We start from the raw sequence: 18,142 nt of genomic DNA, 5'->3' as shown, positions 1-18,142 counted from the left end.
TTTACTGCATTGTGCCAGGCACGTTGAAATAGGCTATACATCGTCTGTCACATCATGATGTCATCACCATCGATGATGGCTGCCAATCATCTTCGATATCGGATACTATCGTTATATCGCCCAACCCTACTTGGTACACATGTTCCAAACACCGTGAAGATTGAACATATCAGCCACATGGTGGCGCTAAAACAGGCACATGTTCATAACTCTTGATCTTTTTGACTCAGCATGATGAAATGTGGCACACATGCTCTGGGCTATGAGTCTAGCTAACCTGTAAAGTATGCTTCAGTTTGGCCGCACGTTGGCGCTGTTGGACAGGAAAAAACATTAATGCAAGCTCATTGGCTCATAGCGGTCATATTGTTGAGCTAGAGTCCTGGAAAAGTTTTTAAAGACATGGGTACATAGATGATATATACCAAATTCTGACGTTTAAAGTAGTCAACATAATTGAAAATGGTCCAAAATACATCAAAAGCATATTGCATGATCTGTTCGATGTGGAGTTCTGATATTTGTATGTATTTGTATGCACTCACTAACTGTAAGTCACTCTGGATAAGAGCGTCTGCTAAATGACTAAAATGTAAAAATGTAATTTGGCAAGCGTGGTAAGTAGTACAAAAGTAGCTCATACTAGGGCAATGTGTGCAATTTGTCCTGATGGTGGCACTATGGGGCCAAAGTCTGAACCCCATCATGGCTGCTTGCAGCTATATTTTTCATTCATTTTGGAGTAGAATGTCTGAGCTTCTCAGTCCTTCCACATAACATTTCCCCTGTGTGTGTGACATAGCATGGCTTGACCAAACAGCCAAAGGGGCCATTGAGATGGTGAGGGCTGTGATGATAGGAGATAAAGGGCCCCTATTGCTGTGCCCTATCCAAGACCACCGGGGGAGATATGGAGGGGCTGGAAGACGTGCTGTCCCATTTCCAGCCAGGCTGTCCTCTGATAAACCCTACTGGCCTAGGGAGTGATTCAATTTGACATGAGTTTTGATCGATTTGGTCTAGCAGCCTATTTAGTAAAACATTTAACCGATGCAAAACCTGACTATTGCTTACTTATCTGTGCTCCTCACTTACAAGTTCATCACAAACGTTCTTAGCTGCTACTATCTTTCACGGTTCCAAAGGCCAGAACTGAAATGGAGAAAATACACTACATGACCAAAAGTATGTGGATACCTGCTTGTCGAACATCTCATTCCAAAATCATGGGCATTAATATGGAGTTGGTCCCCCTTTGCTGCTATAATAGCCTCCACTCTTCTGGGAAGGCTTTCCACTAGATGTTGGAACATTGCTGCAGGGACTTGCTTCCATTCAGCCAAAAGAGCATTAGTGAGGACGGGCACTGATGTTGGGCGATTAGGCCTGGCCCGCACTCGGCATTCCAATTCATCCCAAAGGTGTTCTATGGGGTTGAGGTCAGGGCTCTGTGCAGGCCTGTCAAGTTCTTCCACACAGATCTCAACAAACCATTTCTGTATGGACCTCACTTTGTGCAAGGGAGCATTGTCATGCTGAAACAGGAAAGGGACTTCCCCAAACTGTTGCCACAAAGTTGGAAGCACAGAATCGTCTAGAACTAAGGGGCCTAGCCCAAACCATAAAAAAACAGCCCCAGACCATTATTCCTCCTCTACCAAACTTTACAGTTGGCACTATGCATTTGGACAGGTAGCGTTCTCCTGGCATCCACCAAACCCAGATTTGTCCGTTGGACTGCCAGATGGTGAAGCGTGATTCATCACTCCAGAGTCCAATGGCAGCGAGCTTTACACCACTCCAGCCGACGCTTGGCATTGCGCATGGTGATCTTAGGCTTGTGTGCGGCTGCTAGGCCATGGAAACCCATTTCATGAAGCTCCCGACAAACAGTTATTGTGCTGACGTTGTTTGGAACTCGGTAGTGAGTGTTGCAACCGAGGACAGACAATTTTTACGCGCTACGCGCTTCAGCACTCGGCGGTCCTGTTCTGTGAGCTTGTCTGTCCTACCACTTCGCGGCTCAGCAGTTGTTGCTCCTAGACGTTTCCACTTCACAATAACAGCACTTACAGTTGACTGGGGCAGCTCTAGCAGGGCAGACATTTTATGAACTGACTTGTTGGAAAGGTGGCATCCTATGACGGTACCATGATGAAAGTCACTGAGCTCTTCAGTACGGGCCATTCTACTGCCAATGTATGTCTATGGAGATTGCATGGCTGTGTGCTCTATTTTATACACCTGTCAGCAACGGGTGTGGCTGAAATAGCCGAATCCACTAATTTGAAGGGGTGTCCACATACTTTTGTATATTTAGTGTATAATTTTCCTATAATGCTCCTTGGACTTGGAACGAGCTGCAAAATACTTTAAAACTGGAGAAGAGGGTATCGCTTGCTGAGTTTAAGATGGAATCTGCAGTAGGGGAAACAGGACTACTGTCTGCCCCAATGCCATTGTTATTGTTTTTGTTTTGTTGAAGAAGCAGAGGTGAGGAGCGTCATGGTAAAAACAATTGCAGTACCACAGGACGTTGGTGGCACCTTAATTGGGGAGAACGGGCTCGTGGTAATGGCTGGAGAGGAATTAGTGGAATGCTATCAAATACATCAAACACGTGGTTTCCATGTATTTGATGCCATTCCATTCACTCTGTTCTAGACATTATTATGAGCCATCCTCCCCTCAGCAGCCTCCACTGTGCAGTACATTTTCTGATGTTCTATAGTGCAAGCAATGATGTCAGAGGGAAAAAAACAGAGTTTGTCGTTTGCAGTAACTTCTTTGTTGTTGTAATATCACATGGCAGTTTCACCAATAAGGATTCTGGCTTTAAAGCTCTGATAGAGGAAAATGTTACTGACCTCCTGCTGTAGATCAAAATATTTTGCTGTTGGTGAATTAACAACCTTAATTAGGCTATTAGAAACAATAAAATAAACCATATTCCATGATTAACCATGCATTACTAAGCATGAATGCTTTCAAATGGGAGAAAAATTTAGAATCAAAAAATCCCTTTTTACAGTACTACATCCTCTTTACACAGTCAGTGAAATACAGGACAAGTGAAAGTGCATGCAAAACTCCCATTAGAACATAGGCCTAATCAACAAATGAATCCCCACAAAAACTGGACTATCAGAGAAAGAAAAATCATATCTCCACTGTTTTTCTTTATCTTTCCCATTCTACTGTAATAACATTGAGTGCCTTCACGCTACTGCACTAGCATATCTGTCTGTTCGACTCCAGATGCGCATCCATACCCCCCACTCCTCCCGTTTAACCCCCGCTTTCCGTTACTCCCCTCTCTGGGACCCCACTGCACCCACACCCCTCCACTCACCAGGGCTGGTGGTGCTCTGCAGACTCCCTGTCTTGCGCAGTGGGGATTTGGGCTTCCCTTGGCCCTCGCTGGAGGAGGATGACATCTTGCTGCCTGTGCTCCTGTGACGGCCGAAGCAGAGTGAGGCAGAGCTGCAGAACAGCCGGCAGAGGCAGAGGAGCAGCTGTGACGCTGGCGCTAGCTTTAACATTAGGGGGACTTTTGTTGCAGCTGGATGGCAGGGCCCATGCAGGGCCTGTGGAACCCCATCTGCAGGGCTGACTCAAAGCGGGGTGATGATATTAATTAACAGTAATTTCGATCCGAATGTGCAAATTGTCCAAACAGATACGCAAGGTAGATGGATTATTTTAAATATGTTATTGGACCATAAACAGATATGGCTGTTTACGGACCAAATAATGATGATCCACACTTCTTTGACAATATATATAATAAATTATCAACCCTGCAAGCAATTCAAGACTCTATTATTATGGTGGGAGATTATAATACCGTTTTAAATAGCTCAATGGACCGTAAAGGAAATCACACTACAAACAATCACCCTCATGCTCTTAAGGAAATCATGAATGTCATGGATACATTAGAACTAGTAGATATATGGAGGTGTCAGGCACAGGACACAGAGCTAGTAGACAACGTACTTTACTCGTAAATATAACTGAACATAATCTCCACGCAGGGAGGACAATCCCGCTCACCAGTCGATGACACCAAACATAGAACAAACACGCACACAACACAGTGGGAGCCAGAGGGTTAAATAGGGAACAAATCATGGACATAATGGGAACCAGGTGTGTACAATAAAGACAAAACAAGTAGAACACAGAAACATAGATCGGTAGCAGCTAGTACTCCGGTGACGACGAACGCCGAAGCCTGCCCGAGCAAGGAGGAGGGGCAGCCTCGGCTTAATCCGTGACAGTACCCCCCCCTTGACGCGCGGCTCCAGCCGTGCGCCGACACTGGCCTCGGGGACGGCCAGGAGGACGCGGCGCAGGGCGAGTCGGATGACGACGGTGGAAATCCCTCAACGTGGAGGGATCGAGGATGTCCCTCCTAGGGACCCAGCACCGTTTCTCCGGACCGTACCAGCTACCACCAGTAACCTATAACAAACCTTGTTCAATCTCCTCAGGACTTTAAATGGCCCCACAAACCGCCGACCCAGCTTCCGGCAGGTTAGGCGAAGGGGCAGGTTTCGGGTCGAGAGCCAGACCCGGTCCCCCGGTGCATACACCGGGGCCTCACTGCGGTGGTGGTTGGCGCTCGCCTTATGTCGCCTGATGGCCCGTTGCAGGCGTACATGGGCAGCGTTCCAGGTCTTCTCCGAGCGCCGAAACCATTCATCCACCGCAGGTGCCTCGATCTGGCTCTGATGCCATGGTGCCAGAACCGGCTGATAACCTAATACACACTGGAATGGAGACAGGTTAGTGGAGTAGTGGCGGAGGGAGTTTTGGGCCATCTCTGCCCAGGGGATGAAAACCGACCACTCCCCCGGCTGGTCCTGGCAATAGGACCGCAGAAACCTACCCACATCCTGGTTTACTCTTTCCACCTGCCCATTACTCTCGGGGGTGAAACCCTGAGATCAGGCTGACCGAGACCCCCAGACGTTCCATGAACGCCCTCCAGATCCTTGAGGTGAACTGCGAACCCCGATCAGACACTATATCCTCAGGTACCCCATAGTGCCGGAAGACATGTGTAAATAGGGCCTCCGCAGTCTGTAGGGCCGTAGGGAGACCGGGCAACGGAATGAAACGGCAGGACTTAGAAAACCGATCCACAACAACCAGGATCGTGGTGCTCCCTTGTGACGGGGGAAGGTCCGTAACGAAATCCACCGATAGGTGGGACCACGGCTGTTGTGGAACGGGTAGGGGTTGTAATTTCCCTCTGGGCAGGTGTCTAGGTGCCTTACACTGGGCGCACACCAAGCAGGAGGAAACATAAACCCTCACGTCCTTAGCTAAAGTGGGCCACCAGTACTTCCCACTAAGACGACCGATGCACTGTCCGACCGATGCCAGGATGACCAGAGGAGGGTGACGTGTGAGCCCAATAGATCAATCGATTGCGGACATCTAACGGAACGTACATACGACCCTCTGGACACTGGGGGGGAGTGGGCTCCATACGTAACGCCCGCTCGATGTCCGCGTCAACCTCCCACACCACCGGTGCCACCAGACACGAAGCCGGAAGTATGGGAGTGGGCTCCATGGACCTCTCCTCTGTGTCATACAGCCGGGACAGAGCGTCTGCCTTAGCGTTCTGGGAACCTGGTCTGTAAGAAAGGGTGAACACAAAACGGGTGAAAAACATGGCCCACCTTGCCTGGCGATGGTTCAGTCTCCTCGCCGCCCGGATGTATTCCAGATTGCGGTGGTCAGTCAAAATGAGGAAAGGGTGTTTAGCCCCCTCAAGCCAATGCCTCCACGCTTTCAGAGCCTTAACAACAGCTAACAGCTCCCGGTCCCCCACATCATAGTTGCGCTCCGCCGGGCTGAGCTTCTTCGAAAAGAAAGCACAGGGGCGGAGCTTTGGTGGCGTACCCGAGCGCTGAGACAGTACAGCTCCTATCCCAGCCTCGGACGCGTCCACCTCTACTGTGAATGCCAAGGAGGGATCCGGATGAGCCAACACAGGAGCCTAGGTAAACAGGTCCTTCAGGTGACCAAAAGCCCTGTCCACCTCAGCTGACCACTGCAGTCGCACCGGTCCCCCCTTCAGCAAGGAGGTAATGGGAGCCGCTACCTGACCAAAGCCCCGGATAAACCTCCGGTAGTAGTTGGCAAACTCGAAGAATCGCTGCCCCTACTTAACCATGGTTGGAGTCAGCCAATTATGCACGGCCGAAATGCAGTCAATCTCCATCTCCACCCCTGACGCGGACAGGTGGTGCCCTAGGAAGGAGACGGACTGTTGAAAGAAAATAAATTTCTCCGCCTTGACGTACAGGTCATGTTCCAACAGTCGACCAAGCACCTTGCGCACCAGGGACACATGCTCGGCTCATGTAGCGGAGTATACAGTGGGGAAAAAAAGTATTTAGTCAGCCACCAATTGTGCAAGTTCTCCCACTTAAAAAGATGAGAGAGGCCTGTAATTTTCATCATAGGTACACATCAATTATGACAGACAAATTGAAAAAAGAAAAAATCCAGAAAATCACATTGTAGGATTTTTTATGAATTTATTTGCAAAGTATGGTGGAAAATAAGTATTTGGTCACCTACAAACAAGCAAGATTTCTGGCTCTCACAGACCTGTAACTTCTTCTTTAAGAGGCTCCTCTGTCCTCCACTCGTTACCTGTATTAATGGCACCTGTTTGAACTTGTTATCAGTATAAAAGACACCTGTCCACATCCTCAAACAGTCACACTCCAAACTCCACTATGGCCAAGACCAAAGAGCTGTCAAAGGACACCAGAAACAAAATTGTAGACCTGCACCAGACTGGGAAGACTGAATCTGCAATAGGTAAGCAGCTTGGTTTGAAGAAATCAACTGTGGGAGCAATTATTAGGAAATGGAAGACATACAAGACCACTGATAATTTCCCTCGATCTGGGGCTCCACGCAAGATCTCACCCTGTGGGGTCAAAATGATCACAAGAACGGTGAGCAAAAATCCCAGAACCACACGGGGGGACCTAGTGAATGACCTGCAGAGAGCTGGGACCAAAGCAACAAAGCCTACCATCAGTAACACACTACGCCGCCAGGGACTAAAATCCTGCAGTGCAAGACGTGTCCCCCTGCTTAAGCCAGTACATGTCCAGGCCTGTCTGAAGTTTGCTAGAGTGCATTTGGATGATCCAGAAGAGGATTGGGAGAATGTCATATGGTCAGATGAAACCAAAATATAACTTTTTGGTAAAAACTCAACTTGTCGTGTTTGGAGGACAAAGAATGCTGAGTTGCATCCAAAGAACACCATACCTACTGTGAAGCATGGGGGTGGAAACATCATGCTTTGGGGCTGTTTTTCTGCAAAGGGACCAGGACGACTGATCCGTGTAAAGGAAAGAATGAATGGGGCCATGTATCATGAGATTTTGAGTGAAAACCTCCTTCCATCAGCAAGGGCATTGAAGATGAAACGTGGCTGGGTCTTTCAGCATGACAATGATCCCAAACACACCGCCCGGGCAACGAAGGAGTGGCTTCGTAAGAAGCATTTCAAGGTCCTGGAGTGGCCTAGCCAGTCTCCAGATCTCAACCCCATAGAAAATCTTTGGAGGGAGTTGAAAGTCTGTGTTGCCCAGCGACAGCCCCAAAACATCACTGCTCTAGAGGAGATCTGCATGGAGGAATGGGCCAAAATACCAGCAACAGTGTGTGAAAACCTTGTGAAGACTTACAGAAAACGTTTGACCTGTGTCATTGCCAACAAAGGGTATATAACAAAGTATTGAGAAACTTGTGTTATTGACCAAATACTTATTTTCCACCATAATTTGCAAATAAATTCATTAAAAATCCTACAATGTGATTTTCTGGATTTTTTTTTCTAATTTTGTCTGTCATAGTTGACGTGTACCTATGATGAAAATTACAGGCCTCTCTCATCTTTTTAAGTGGGAGAACTTGCACAATTGGTGGCTGACTAAATACTTTTTTTCCCCACTGTATGAGAATGTCATCTATATACACCACTACACCCTGTCTGTGCAGGTCCCTGAAAATCTCATCAACAAAGGATTGGAAGACTGATGGAGCATTCATCAACCCGTACGGCATGACGAGGTACTCATAGTGCCCAGATGTGGTACTAAATGCCGTCTTCCACTCATCCCCCTCCCTGAGATCCAATTTGGTGAAGAAGCTCGCCCCGTGCAATGACTCCGTCACACTAGCAATGAGAGGTAGTGGATAACTGTACTTAACAGTGATCTGATTGAGACCACAGTAGTCAATGCACGGGCGTAAACCTCCATCCTTCTTCTTCACAAAAAAGAAACTCGAGGAGGCAGGTGAAGTGGAAGGCTGAATGTATCCCTGTCCCAGTGATTCGGAGACATATGTTTCCATTGCAGCCGTCTTTTCCTGTGACAGGGGATACACGTGACTCCAGGGAAGTGCAGCGCCTACCTGGAGATTTATCGCACAATCCCCTTGTTTGATGGGGTGGTAATTGAGTCGCCTTCTTTTTACAGAAGGCGAGAGCCAAATCGGCATATTTGGGGGGAATGTGCATAGTGGAGACCTGGTTTGGACTTTCCACCGTAGTTGCACCTATGGAAACACCTACACACCTCCCCGAGCACTGACATGACCATCCCATGAGAGCCCTCTGTTGCCCTGAAATCGTGGGATCATGAGAGGTTAACCAGCTCTGGGTGAGTCGGGTGCCTACTCACCTGGGACGGTCTACCAGTGCTCTGCCTGCTGCCTCGACTCCCTGAGGACCCTCCCCAGCACCGACCAGCAGTGTGTCCTCTGCGGCCACAGTTGGTGCAGGAGACGGCCCCCCTTCCGGTCTCCCTGAGAGCAGCACCTACGAGCTCCATCGGTGTAGGGTCGGAGGTGCTGGGGGATGGAATGGATGGACCCCGATCCGGACGTCCGCGGGTGGCCAACAGGTTATCCAGCCTTATCGACAAATCCAGCAGCTGGTCCAGGTTAAGGGTGGTGTCCCTGCAGGCCAGCCCCCGACGAACGCCCTCCCGTAGGCTGCATCGGTAGTGGTCAATCAGGGCCCTCTCATTCCATCCCGCGCTGGCTGCCAGGGTCCTGAAGTCCAGTGCGAAGTCCTGAGCGCTCCTCTTCCCCTGTCTGAGGTGGAACAGACGTTCCCCCGCCGCTCTCCCCTCCGGTGAATGATCGAATACCGCCCGGAAGTGGCGGGTGAAATCTTCATAGCGCACCGACGCCGCGTCTATTCCTACCCACTCAGCGTTGGCCCACTCGAGCGCTCTCCCCGACAGACAGGAAATGAGGGCGGACACGCTCTCGTATCCCGAGGGAGCCGGGTGGATGGTCGCCAGGTAGAGCTCTACCTGGAGCAGAAAACCCTGGCACTCTGCAGCTGTACCATCATATGCCCTCGGGAACGAGAGCCGAATCCCACTGGACCCAGATGACGAAGGGGTGGACAGCGGTGTGGGTTGCAGTGTAGTTGAAGGAGGTGTAGGAAAACCCCCTCTCTCCCATCGCTCCATGGTGTTCAACACGCGCTCCATTGCTGTGCCGAGAGTCTGTATCATGGTCGCTTGCTGTTGGACGCGTTCCTCCACGGATCCGGAAGGAATGAATGTACCTGCTGACTCCATTTGAGGTGCGTGTTTCTGTCAGGCATCAGTGTGTAGCGGTAGGACGGAGTCAGGCGCAGGACACAGAGCTAGTAGACAACGTACTTTACTCGTAAATATAAATGAACATAATCTCCACGCAGGGAGGACAATCCCGCTCACCAGTCGATGACACCAAACATAGAACAAACATGCACACAACACAGTGGGAGCCAGAGGGTTAAATAGGGAACAAATCATGGACATAATGGGAAAAAGGTGTGTACAATAAAGACAAAACAAGTAGAACACAGAAACATAGATCGGTAGCAGCTAGTACTCTGGTGACGATGAACGCCGAAGCCTGCCCGAGCAAGGAGGAGGGGCAGCCTCGACTGAATCTGTGACAGGAGGCTTAAATATCATGAACTAGTGAGATATACAGTGAGGGAAAAAAGTATTTGATCCCCTGCTGATTTTGTACGTTTGCCCACTGACAAAGACATGATCAGTCTATAATTTTAATGGTAGGTTTATTTGAACAGTGAGAGACAGAATAACAACAAAGAAATCCAGAAAAACGCATGTCAAAAATGTTATAAATTGATTTGCATTTTAATGAGGGAAATAAGTATTTGACCCCTCTGCAAAACATGACTTAGTACTTGGTGGCAAAACCCTTGTTGGCAATTACAGAGGTCAGACGTTTCTTGTAGTTGGCCACCAGGTTTGCACACATCTCAGGAGGGTTTTTGTCTCACTCCTCTTTGCAGATCTTCTCCAAGTCATTAAGGTTTCGAGGCTGACGTTTGGCAACTCAAACTTTCAGCTCTCTCCACAGATTTTCTATGGGATTAAGGTCTGGAGACTGGCTAGGCCACTCCAGGACCTTAATGTGCTTCTTCTTGAGCCACTCCTTTGTTGCCTTGGCCATGTGTTTTGGGTCATTGTCATGCTGGAATACCCATCCACGACCCATTTTCAATGCCCTGGCTGAGGGAAGGAGGTTCTCACCCAAGATTTGACAGTACATGGCCCCGTCCATCGTCCCTTTGATGCGGTGAAGTTGTCCTGTCCCCTTAGCAGAAAAACACCCCCAAAGCATAATGTTTCTACCTCCATGTTTGATGGTGGGGATGGTGTTCTTGGAGTCATAGGCAGCATTCCTCCTCCTCCAAACACGGCGAGTTGAGTTGATGCCAAAGAGCTCCATTTTGGTCTCATCTGACCACAACACTTTCACCCAGTTCTCCTCTGAATCATTCAGATGTTCATTGGCAAACTTCAGATGGGCCTATATATGTGCTTTCTTGAGCAGGGGGACCTTGTGGGCACTGCAGGATTTCAGTCCTTCACGGCGTAGTGTGTTACCAATTGTTTTCTTGGTGACTATGGTCCCAGCTGCCTTGAGATCATTGACAAGATCCTCCCGTGTAGTTCTGGGCTGATTCCTCACCGTTCTCATGATCATTGCAACTCCACGAGGTGAGATCTTGCATGGAGCCCCAGGCTGAGGGAGATTGACAGTTCTTTCGTGTTTCTTTCATTTGCGAATAATCGCACCAACTGTTGTCACCTTCTAACCAAGCTGCTTGGAGATGGTCTTGTAGCCCATTCCAGGCTTGTGTAGGTCTACAATCTTGTCCCTGACATCCTTGGAGAGCTCTTTGGTCTTGACCATGGTGGAGAGTTTGGAATCTGATTGATTGATTGCTTCTGTGGACAGGTGTCTTTTATACAGGTAACAAACTGAGATTAGGAGCACTCCCTTTAAGAGTGTGCTCCTAATCTCAGCTCGTTACCTGTATAAAAGACACCTGGGAGCCAGAAATCTTTCTGATTGAGAGGGGGTCAAATACTTATTTCCCTAATTAAAATGCAAATCAATTTATAACATTTTTGACATGTGTTTTTTTGGATTTTGTTGTTGTTATTCTGTCTCTCACTGTTCAAATAAACCTACCATTAAAATTATAGACTGATCATTTCTTTGTCAGTGGGCAAACGTACAAAATCAGCAGGGGATCAAATACTTTTTTCCCTCACTCTACATGGCAGAGACTCAATCAAGCTAGTCGTCTTGACTTCTTTCTTATCTCATTCTCGTTGGCACCAAAAGTTTAAAAAGTGTTGATAGGGGACAGAATGCGGTCCGACCATCATATAATTGGCATATACATTACTCTTACTGAATTTCCATGTGGGCGAGGATATTGGAAATGTAATCAAAGCCTATTGGATGATAACTTGTTTTTAACTAGGACAGAGGAATTCATAACTGATTTTTTCCGACATAACATAGGTACAGCAAATCCCCTTATTGTATGGGACACCTTTAAATGTGCCTTTAGAGGCCATGCAATTCAGTACTCATCTCGAAAACAAAAGCAATTTAGGTCAAAAGAGTTTATACTAACAAAGGAAATAGAAGGTCTAACAGAACAGATAGATAGCAATAAAAACTGTAACATAGAGGCTCAGAATAAATTAGAGGAAAAACAAAAAGAAATGGAGAAACTTATTCAAGAAAGATCAAGTGTAATATATTATCAAAATAAAGCAAACTGGATGGAATATGGGGAAAAATGCACCAAATTATCTTTTTATCTTCAGCATAGGAATGCTTCCAAAAATAATTTACTGAAACTGGTTACAAATGTCGGAGTCACCCATGATTCACCAAATTATATTTTGAAGGAGGAAACAAAGTACTTTAAGCATATGTTTTCGTTCCAGTCGCCTCCATCTCCTCTAACTGAAGCTAATTGTAGAGATGTTTTTTTTTATTGATAATGTAAAATTAACAGCCATACAGAAAGACTCATGTGAAGGTGAAATTACAGAGGAGGAACTTCTGGATGCAATTAAAGACTTTAAGTCCGGGAAAACTCCAGGGTTGGATGGCATACCAGTCGAGGTATACCAAACCTTTTTTGATATACTCAGAGGACCGTTATTAGCATGTTTTAACCACTCCTATGTAAATGGTAGATAATCAGACACTCAAGAAGAAGGTCTGATTTCATTATTACTGAAACAGGATACAAGTGGAAAATACAAAGACACAGTCCATTAAAAAAATTGGAGGCCCCTTACACTTCAGTGTTGTGATGCAAAAATTATAGCAAAATGTATAGTTCATAGAATTAAAAAGGTATTGTCGGACATTATTCATTCTAATCAGACAGGTTTTTTACATGGAAGATACATTGGAGATAAGATAAGGCAAGTACTGGAAACAATAGAACACTATGAAAAATCTGGGAAACCAGGCCTGCAATTCATAGCAGACTTCGAAAAGGTATTTGATAAAGTACGACTGGGGTTTATATATAAATGCCTGGAGCATTTCAATTTTGGAGAATCTCTTATAAAATGGGTTAAAATCATGTATAGTAACCCTAGGTGTAAAATAGTAAATAATGGCTATTTCTCAGAAAGTTTTAAACTGTCAAGAGGAGTCAAACAAGGTTGTCCACTATCGGCATATCTATTTATTATGGCCATCGAGATGTTAGCTATTAAAATCAGATCCAACAATAATATCAAAGGATTAGAAATCTAGGGCTTAAAAACAAAAGTGTCATTGTACGCTGATGATTCATGTTTTCTTTTAAATCCACAACTTGAATCCCTCCACAGCCTCATAGAGGATCTAGATACATTTTCTAACCTCTCTGGATTACAACCAAATTATGATAAATGTACTATATTAAGTATTGGATCACTAAAAAAAAAATTACATTACCATGTAGTTTACCAATAAAATGGTCGGATGGTGATGTGGATACACTCGGAATACATATCCCAAATGAAATAAATGATCTCACTACAATACATTTTAATAGAAAGTTAGCAGAAATAGATAAGATCTTGCTACCATGGAAAGGTAAATCCTGTCAATTAACTCTTTAGTATTATCCCAGTTTACCCATTTGCTTATGGTCTTGCCTACGCCTAGCGAACAGTTGTTTAAATTATATGAGAAAATAATATTCAATTTTATTTGGAACGGCAAGCCAGACAAAATTAAACGGGCCTATTTATATAATGAATATGAATTCGAAGGACAGAAATTATTAAATATTAAAGTATTAGACCTATGACTAAAAGCCTCAGTCATAAAAAAGTTATACTTAAATCCGAACTGGTTCTCTAGCAAATTAGTAAGATTGTCTCACCCAATGTTCAAGAATGGCCTTTTTCCCTTTATTCAGATTACAACCTCACACTTTCAGTTATTTGAAAAGGAAATAATCTCCCAGATATCACTATTTCTAAAACAAGCCATAGAAAATTGGTTGCAATTTCAATTTAATCCTCCAGAAACGAACAAATAATGCAACAAATATTGTGGTTAAACTCAAATATACTAATTGATAAAAAACCTTTTTTTTTTGGACAAATTTTTTAGAAAAGGTATAATCTTCGTAAATGATATCATCGGTAGGACTGGTGGAGTTATGTCACACATGCAGCTAACAAAAACATATGGAAATGTCTGCTCAAAATAGTTGGGAAGAGATTTTTGACGTACCGATCCCATGGCATAGTGTTTATGAACTGATACGCAAAACAACGCCGGATTCAAAACTTAGAATTTTTCAATTTAAATTATTATATACAATTCTTGCTACCAATAGAATGTTATTTATATGGGGGATACAATCTTCCCAGCTCTGCAGATTTTGCTGCGAAGAGACAGAATCATTAGATAATTTGTTTTGGTACTGTCCATTTGTAGCTTGTTTTTGGACACAGGTCCAGGAATGGCTAAAGGATTGCAATATTTACCTGGAGCTAACCCTGCAGATTGCATTACTGGGTGATTTGAAAAGTCATAGTCAATCGATCAATAATATAATAATACTTTTAGCAAAAAATTAAAAATTCAATTTACAATCTGTAGAAACAATGAGAATAGAAAGGTTCAGAACTTTTGTAAAACATCACAGTACAGTTGAAAAATATATGGCAAATAGAAATCCAATATGGATGTGGTTAAGAGATAGATGGGTGGTGTTGAATGGAGTTGAAGGATGGGACTAATAACAACTAACAACAACTAATAACAACAAGATAACTAATAATGTAAGCATACTGTGTCCATAATAAGTATATAGGTTATAGGTTGAGAGCTTTTGTGAAAGAGCACAGTTAGAAAGATATGGCATATAGAAGCAAACCGGATGGACAACATGAAAATGATCGGAGAGGTTGAGGGTAGAGGAAGTTCAGGAGTAAAAACAAACAAAATATAATTATTGTAAAATTGACTGTGTCCATAAAATGTATATAGTATATATAAGCTGGAAGTAGAGGCCTAAGCATTGTTGTTAACTAGTTTACTCCAATTAGGGAAGGGGTGGTGGGGTTGGAAAGTATTTTTTTTAAATGTGTGAACTCACTAACTGTAAGTCGCTCTGGATACGAGTGTCTTCTAAATGACTAAAATGAAAAATGTAAATATATACAGCTGTGGAAAAAATTAAGAGACCACTGCAAATCTTTCTTAAATCAGCATCTCTACATGTATGACAGCCATTCCATTCCAGTGTCTGTTGAATTCCAACACAGGCACACCTCATTCTACTGAATACTAGTCCCGTGTAGCTCAGTTGGTAGAGCATGGCGCTTGCAACGCCAGGGTTGTGGGTTCGATTCCCACGGGGGACCAGTATGAAAATAAAAAATGTATGTACTCACTAACTGTAAGTCACTCTGGATAAGAGTGTCTGCTAAATGACTATAATAATAATGTAATGAATTAGGTACTGATTAGGTGATCACATGATCCAAATCTTATTTAACGAGGAAAAATATAAAAACCACTGCTGTGGTCAGCACTATCCTCTTGCAATAGGACCAGCTGGATGGCAAAAACAGTGCCAATAGTACCTCAAAAGTAATATTAACCAAAATATAACTATTGACCATGCCAAAAGAGTTGAAAAGGAAAGTTTTGAGTGAGGAAAAGAAGGGGTCAATTCTGGCTTTACTGGCAGAGGGATACAGTGAGCGTCAGGTTGCTTCCATCCTTAACATTTCAAAGACGGCAGTTCATAAGAACAAGGTCAAGCAGCAGACATTGGGGACAACAAAGCTACAGACTGGCAGAGGGCGAAAACGACTCTCTACTGAACGGGATGACCGCCAACTCATTCGAATGTCACTCAACAACCGTAGGATGACATCAAGTGACCTACAAAAAGAATGGCAAACGGCAGCTGGAGTGAAGTGCATGGCGAGGACGGTTCGAAACAGGCTCCTAGGGGCAGGGCTGAAGTCGTGCAAAGCTAGAAAAAAGCCCTTCATCAATGAGAAGCAAAGAAGAGCCAGGCTGAGGTTTGCAAAAGACCATAAGGATTGGACCGTAGAGGACTGGAGTAAGGTCATCTTCTCTGATGAGTCCAATTTTCAGCTTTGCCCAACACCTGGTCGTCTAATGGTTAGACGGAGACCTGGAGAGGCCTACAAGCCACAGTGTCTCGCACCCACTGTGAAATTAGGTGGAGGATCGGTGATGATCTGGGGGTGCTTCAGCAAGGCTGGAATCGGGCAGATTTGTCTTTGTGAAGGATGCATGAATCAAGCCACGTACAAGGTTGTCCTGGAAGAAAACTTGCTTCCTTTTGCTCTGACATTGTTCCCCAACTCTGAGGATTGGTTTTTCCAGCAGGACAATGCGACATGTCACACAGCCAGGTCAATCAAGGTGTGGATGGAGTACCACCAGATCAAGACCCTGTCATGGCCAGCCCAATCTCCAGACCTGAACCCCATTGAAAACTTCTGGAATGTGATCAAGAGGAAGATGGATGGACACAAGCCATCAAACAAAGCCGAGCTGCTTGAATTTTTGCGCCAGGAGTGGCATAAAGTCACCCAACATCAACGTGAAAGACTGGTGGAGAGCATGCCAAGATGCATGAAAGCTGTGATTGAAAATCAGGGTTATTCCACCAAATATTGATTTCTGAACTCTTCCTAAGTTAAAACATTACTATTGTGTTGTTTAAAAATGAACATGAACTTATTTTCTTTGCATTATTCGAGGTCTGACAACACTTCATCTTTTTTGTTATTTTGACCAGTTGTCATTTTCTGCAAATAAATGCTCTAAATGACAATATTTGTATTTGGAATTTGGGAGAAATGTTGTCCGTAGATTATAGAATAAAACAAAAAAATTATTTTTACCCAAACACATACCTATAAATAGTAAAACCAGAGAAACTGATAATTTTGCAGTGGTCTCTGAATTTTTTCCGCAGCTGTATATATTTGCGAGAAGAAAAGAAACATATGGGGGATTGGAAGTGATGCAGACAATTACACTGATGGAAGTTACAATCTATCTGCAATATTAAAGCTGATCTACCCCCTAAAAGAAAAAAGAAAAAAAAGAAAAAATGAACACCGACCACTCCCCCGGCCGGTCCTGGCAGTAGGACCGCAGGAACCTACCCACATCCTTATTCACCCGTTCCACCTGCCCATTAGACTCAGGGTGAAAACCAGAGGTCAGGCTGACCGAGACCCCCAGACGTTCCATGAACGCCTTCCAGACCCTGGATGTGAACTGGGGACCCCGGTCAGACACCATGTCCTATGGCACCCCGTAGTGCCGGAAGACGTGTGCAAACAGGGCCTCCGCAGTCTGCAGGGCCGTGGGGAGACCGGGCAGAGGAGGGAGGCGGCAGGCTTTGGAAAAGCGGTTCACAACGACCAGGATGGTGGTGTTACCTTGAGAGAGGGGAAGATCAGTAAGGAAGTCAACACACAAGTGTGACCATGGCCATTGTGGAACTGGTAAGGGCTGTAACTTACCCGCTGGGAGATGCCTAGGTGCCTTACTCTGGGCACACACCGAGCTGGAGGAAACATACACCCTCACGTCCTTAGCCAAGGTAGGCCACCAGTACTTTCCGGTCAGGCAGCGCACTGTACGACCGATACCTGGGTGACCAGAGGAGGGGGACGTGTGTGCCCAATAGATCAGACGGTCACGGACAAGAGACGGCACATACTGCAGACCAGCTGGACACTGAGGTGGAGATGGCTCTGTGCGAAACGCCCGCTCTATGTCCGCGTCCATCGCCCATACTACCGGCGCCACAATACAGGAGGCCGGGAGTATGGGGGTGTTGTCTATGGGTCTCTCTTCTGTGTCGTACAGCCATGACAGTGCGTCTGCCTTCACATTCTTCGTACCTGGAATGTATGATAGAGTAAAATCAAACCGGGTGAAGAATAGGGTCCACCTTGCCTGGCGAGGGTTCAGCCTCCTCGCTGCCCAGATGTACTCCAGGTTATGATGGTCCGTCCAGACGAGGAAAGGGTGTTTCGCACCCTCAAGCCAGTGCCTCCACACAGTCAGGGCTCGGACAACAGCCAACAGCTCCCGATCACCAACGTCGTAGTTCTGCTCCGCCGGGCTGAGCTTCTTGGAGAAGAAGGCACAGGGGCGGAGCTTGGGTGGCGTGCCCGAGCGTTGAGATAGGACAGCGCCTATCCCTACCTCGGACGCATCCACCTCC

At 45.6% G+C, this 18,142-nt stretch overlaps 1 protein-coding gene across 4 annotated transcripts in view; it reads right to left on the bottom strand.

Annotated features, from left to right (window-relative positions):
- LOC311138575 (AMP deaminase 2-like) overlaps positions 1-18,142 on the bottom strand; it is a 118,970-nt gene that overhangs the window by 81,892 nt on the left and 18,936 nt on the right. The window contains exon 1 of one of the 4 annotated variants that reach the window (XM_084173318.1): positions 3,353-3,582. The exons of the other annotated variants lie outside the window; for them this stretch is intronic. Within the exon in view, the coding sequence (XP_084029444.1) occupies positions 3,353-3,542 (190 nt within the window). The 5' untranslated portion in view covers positions 3,543-3,582. Of the gene's footprint in view, positions 1-3,352; positions 3,583-18,142 lie in introns of those variants that run through there. 4 annotated transcript variants of the gene reach the window in all.

Source organism: Coregonus lavaretus, assembly GCF_964263955.1.
Source record: "Coregonus lavaretus genome assembly, chromosome: 12".
Taxonomy (NCBI): Eukaryota; Metazoa; Chordata; class Actinopteri; order Salmoniformes; family Salmonidae; genus Coregonus; species Coregonus lavaretus.
This window is presented reverse-complemented; position numbering and strand designations above follow the sequence as displayed.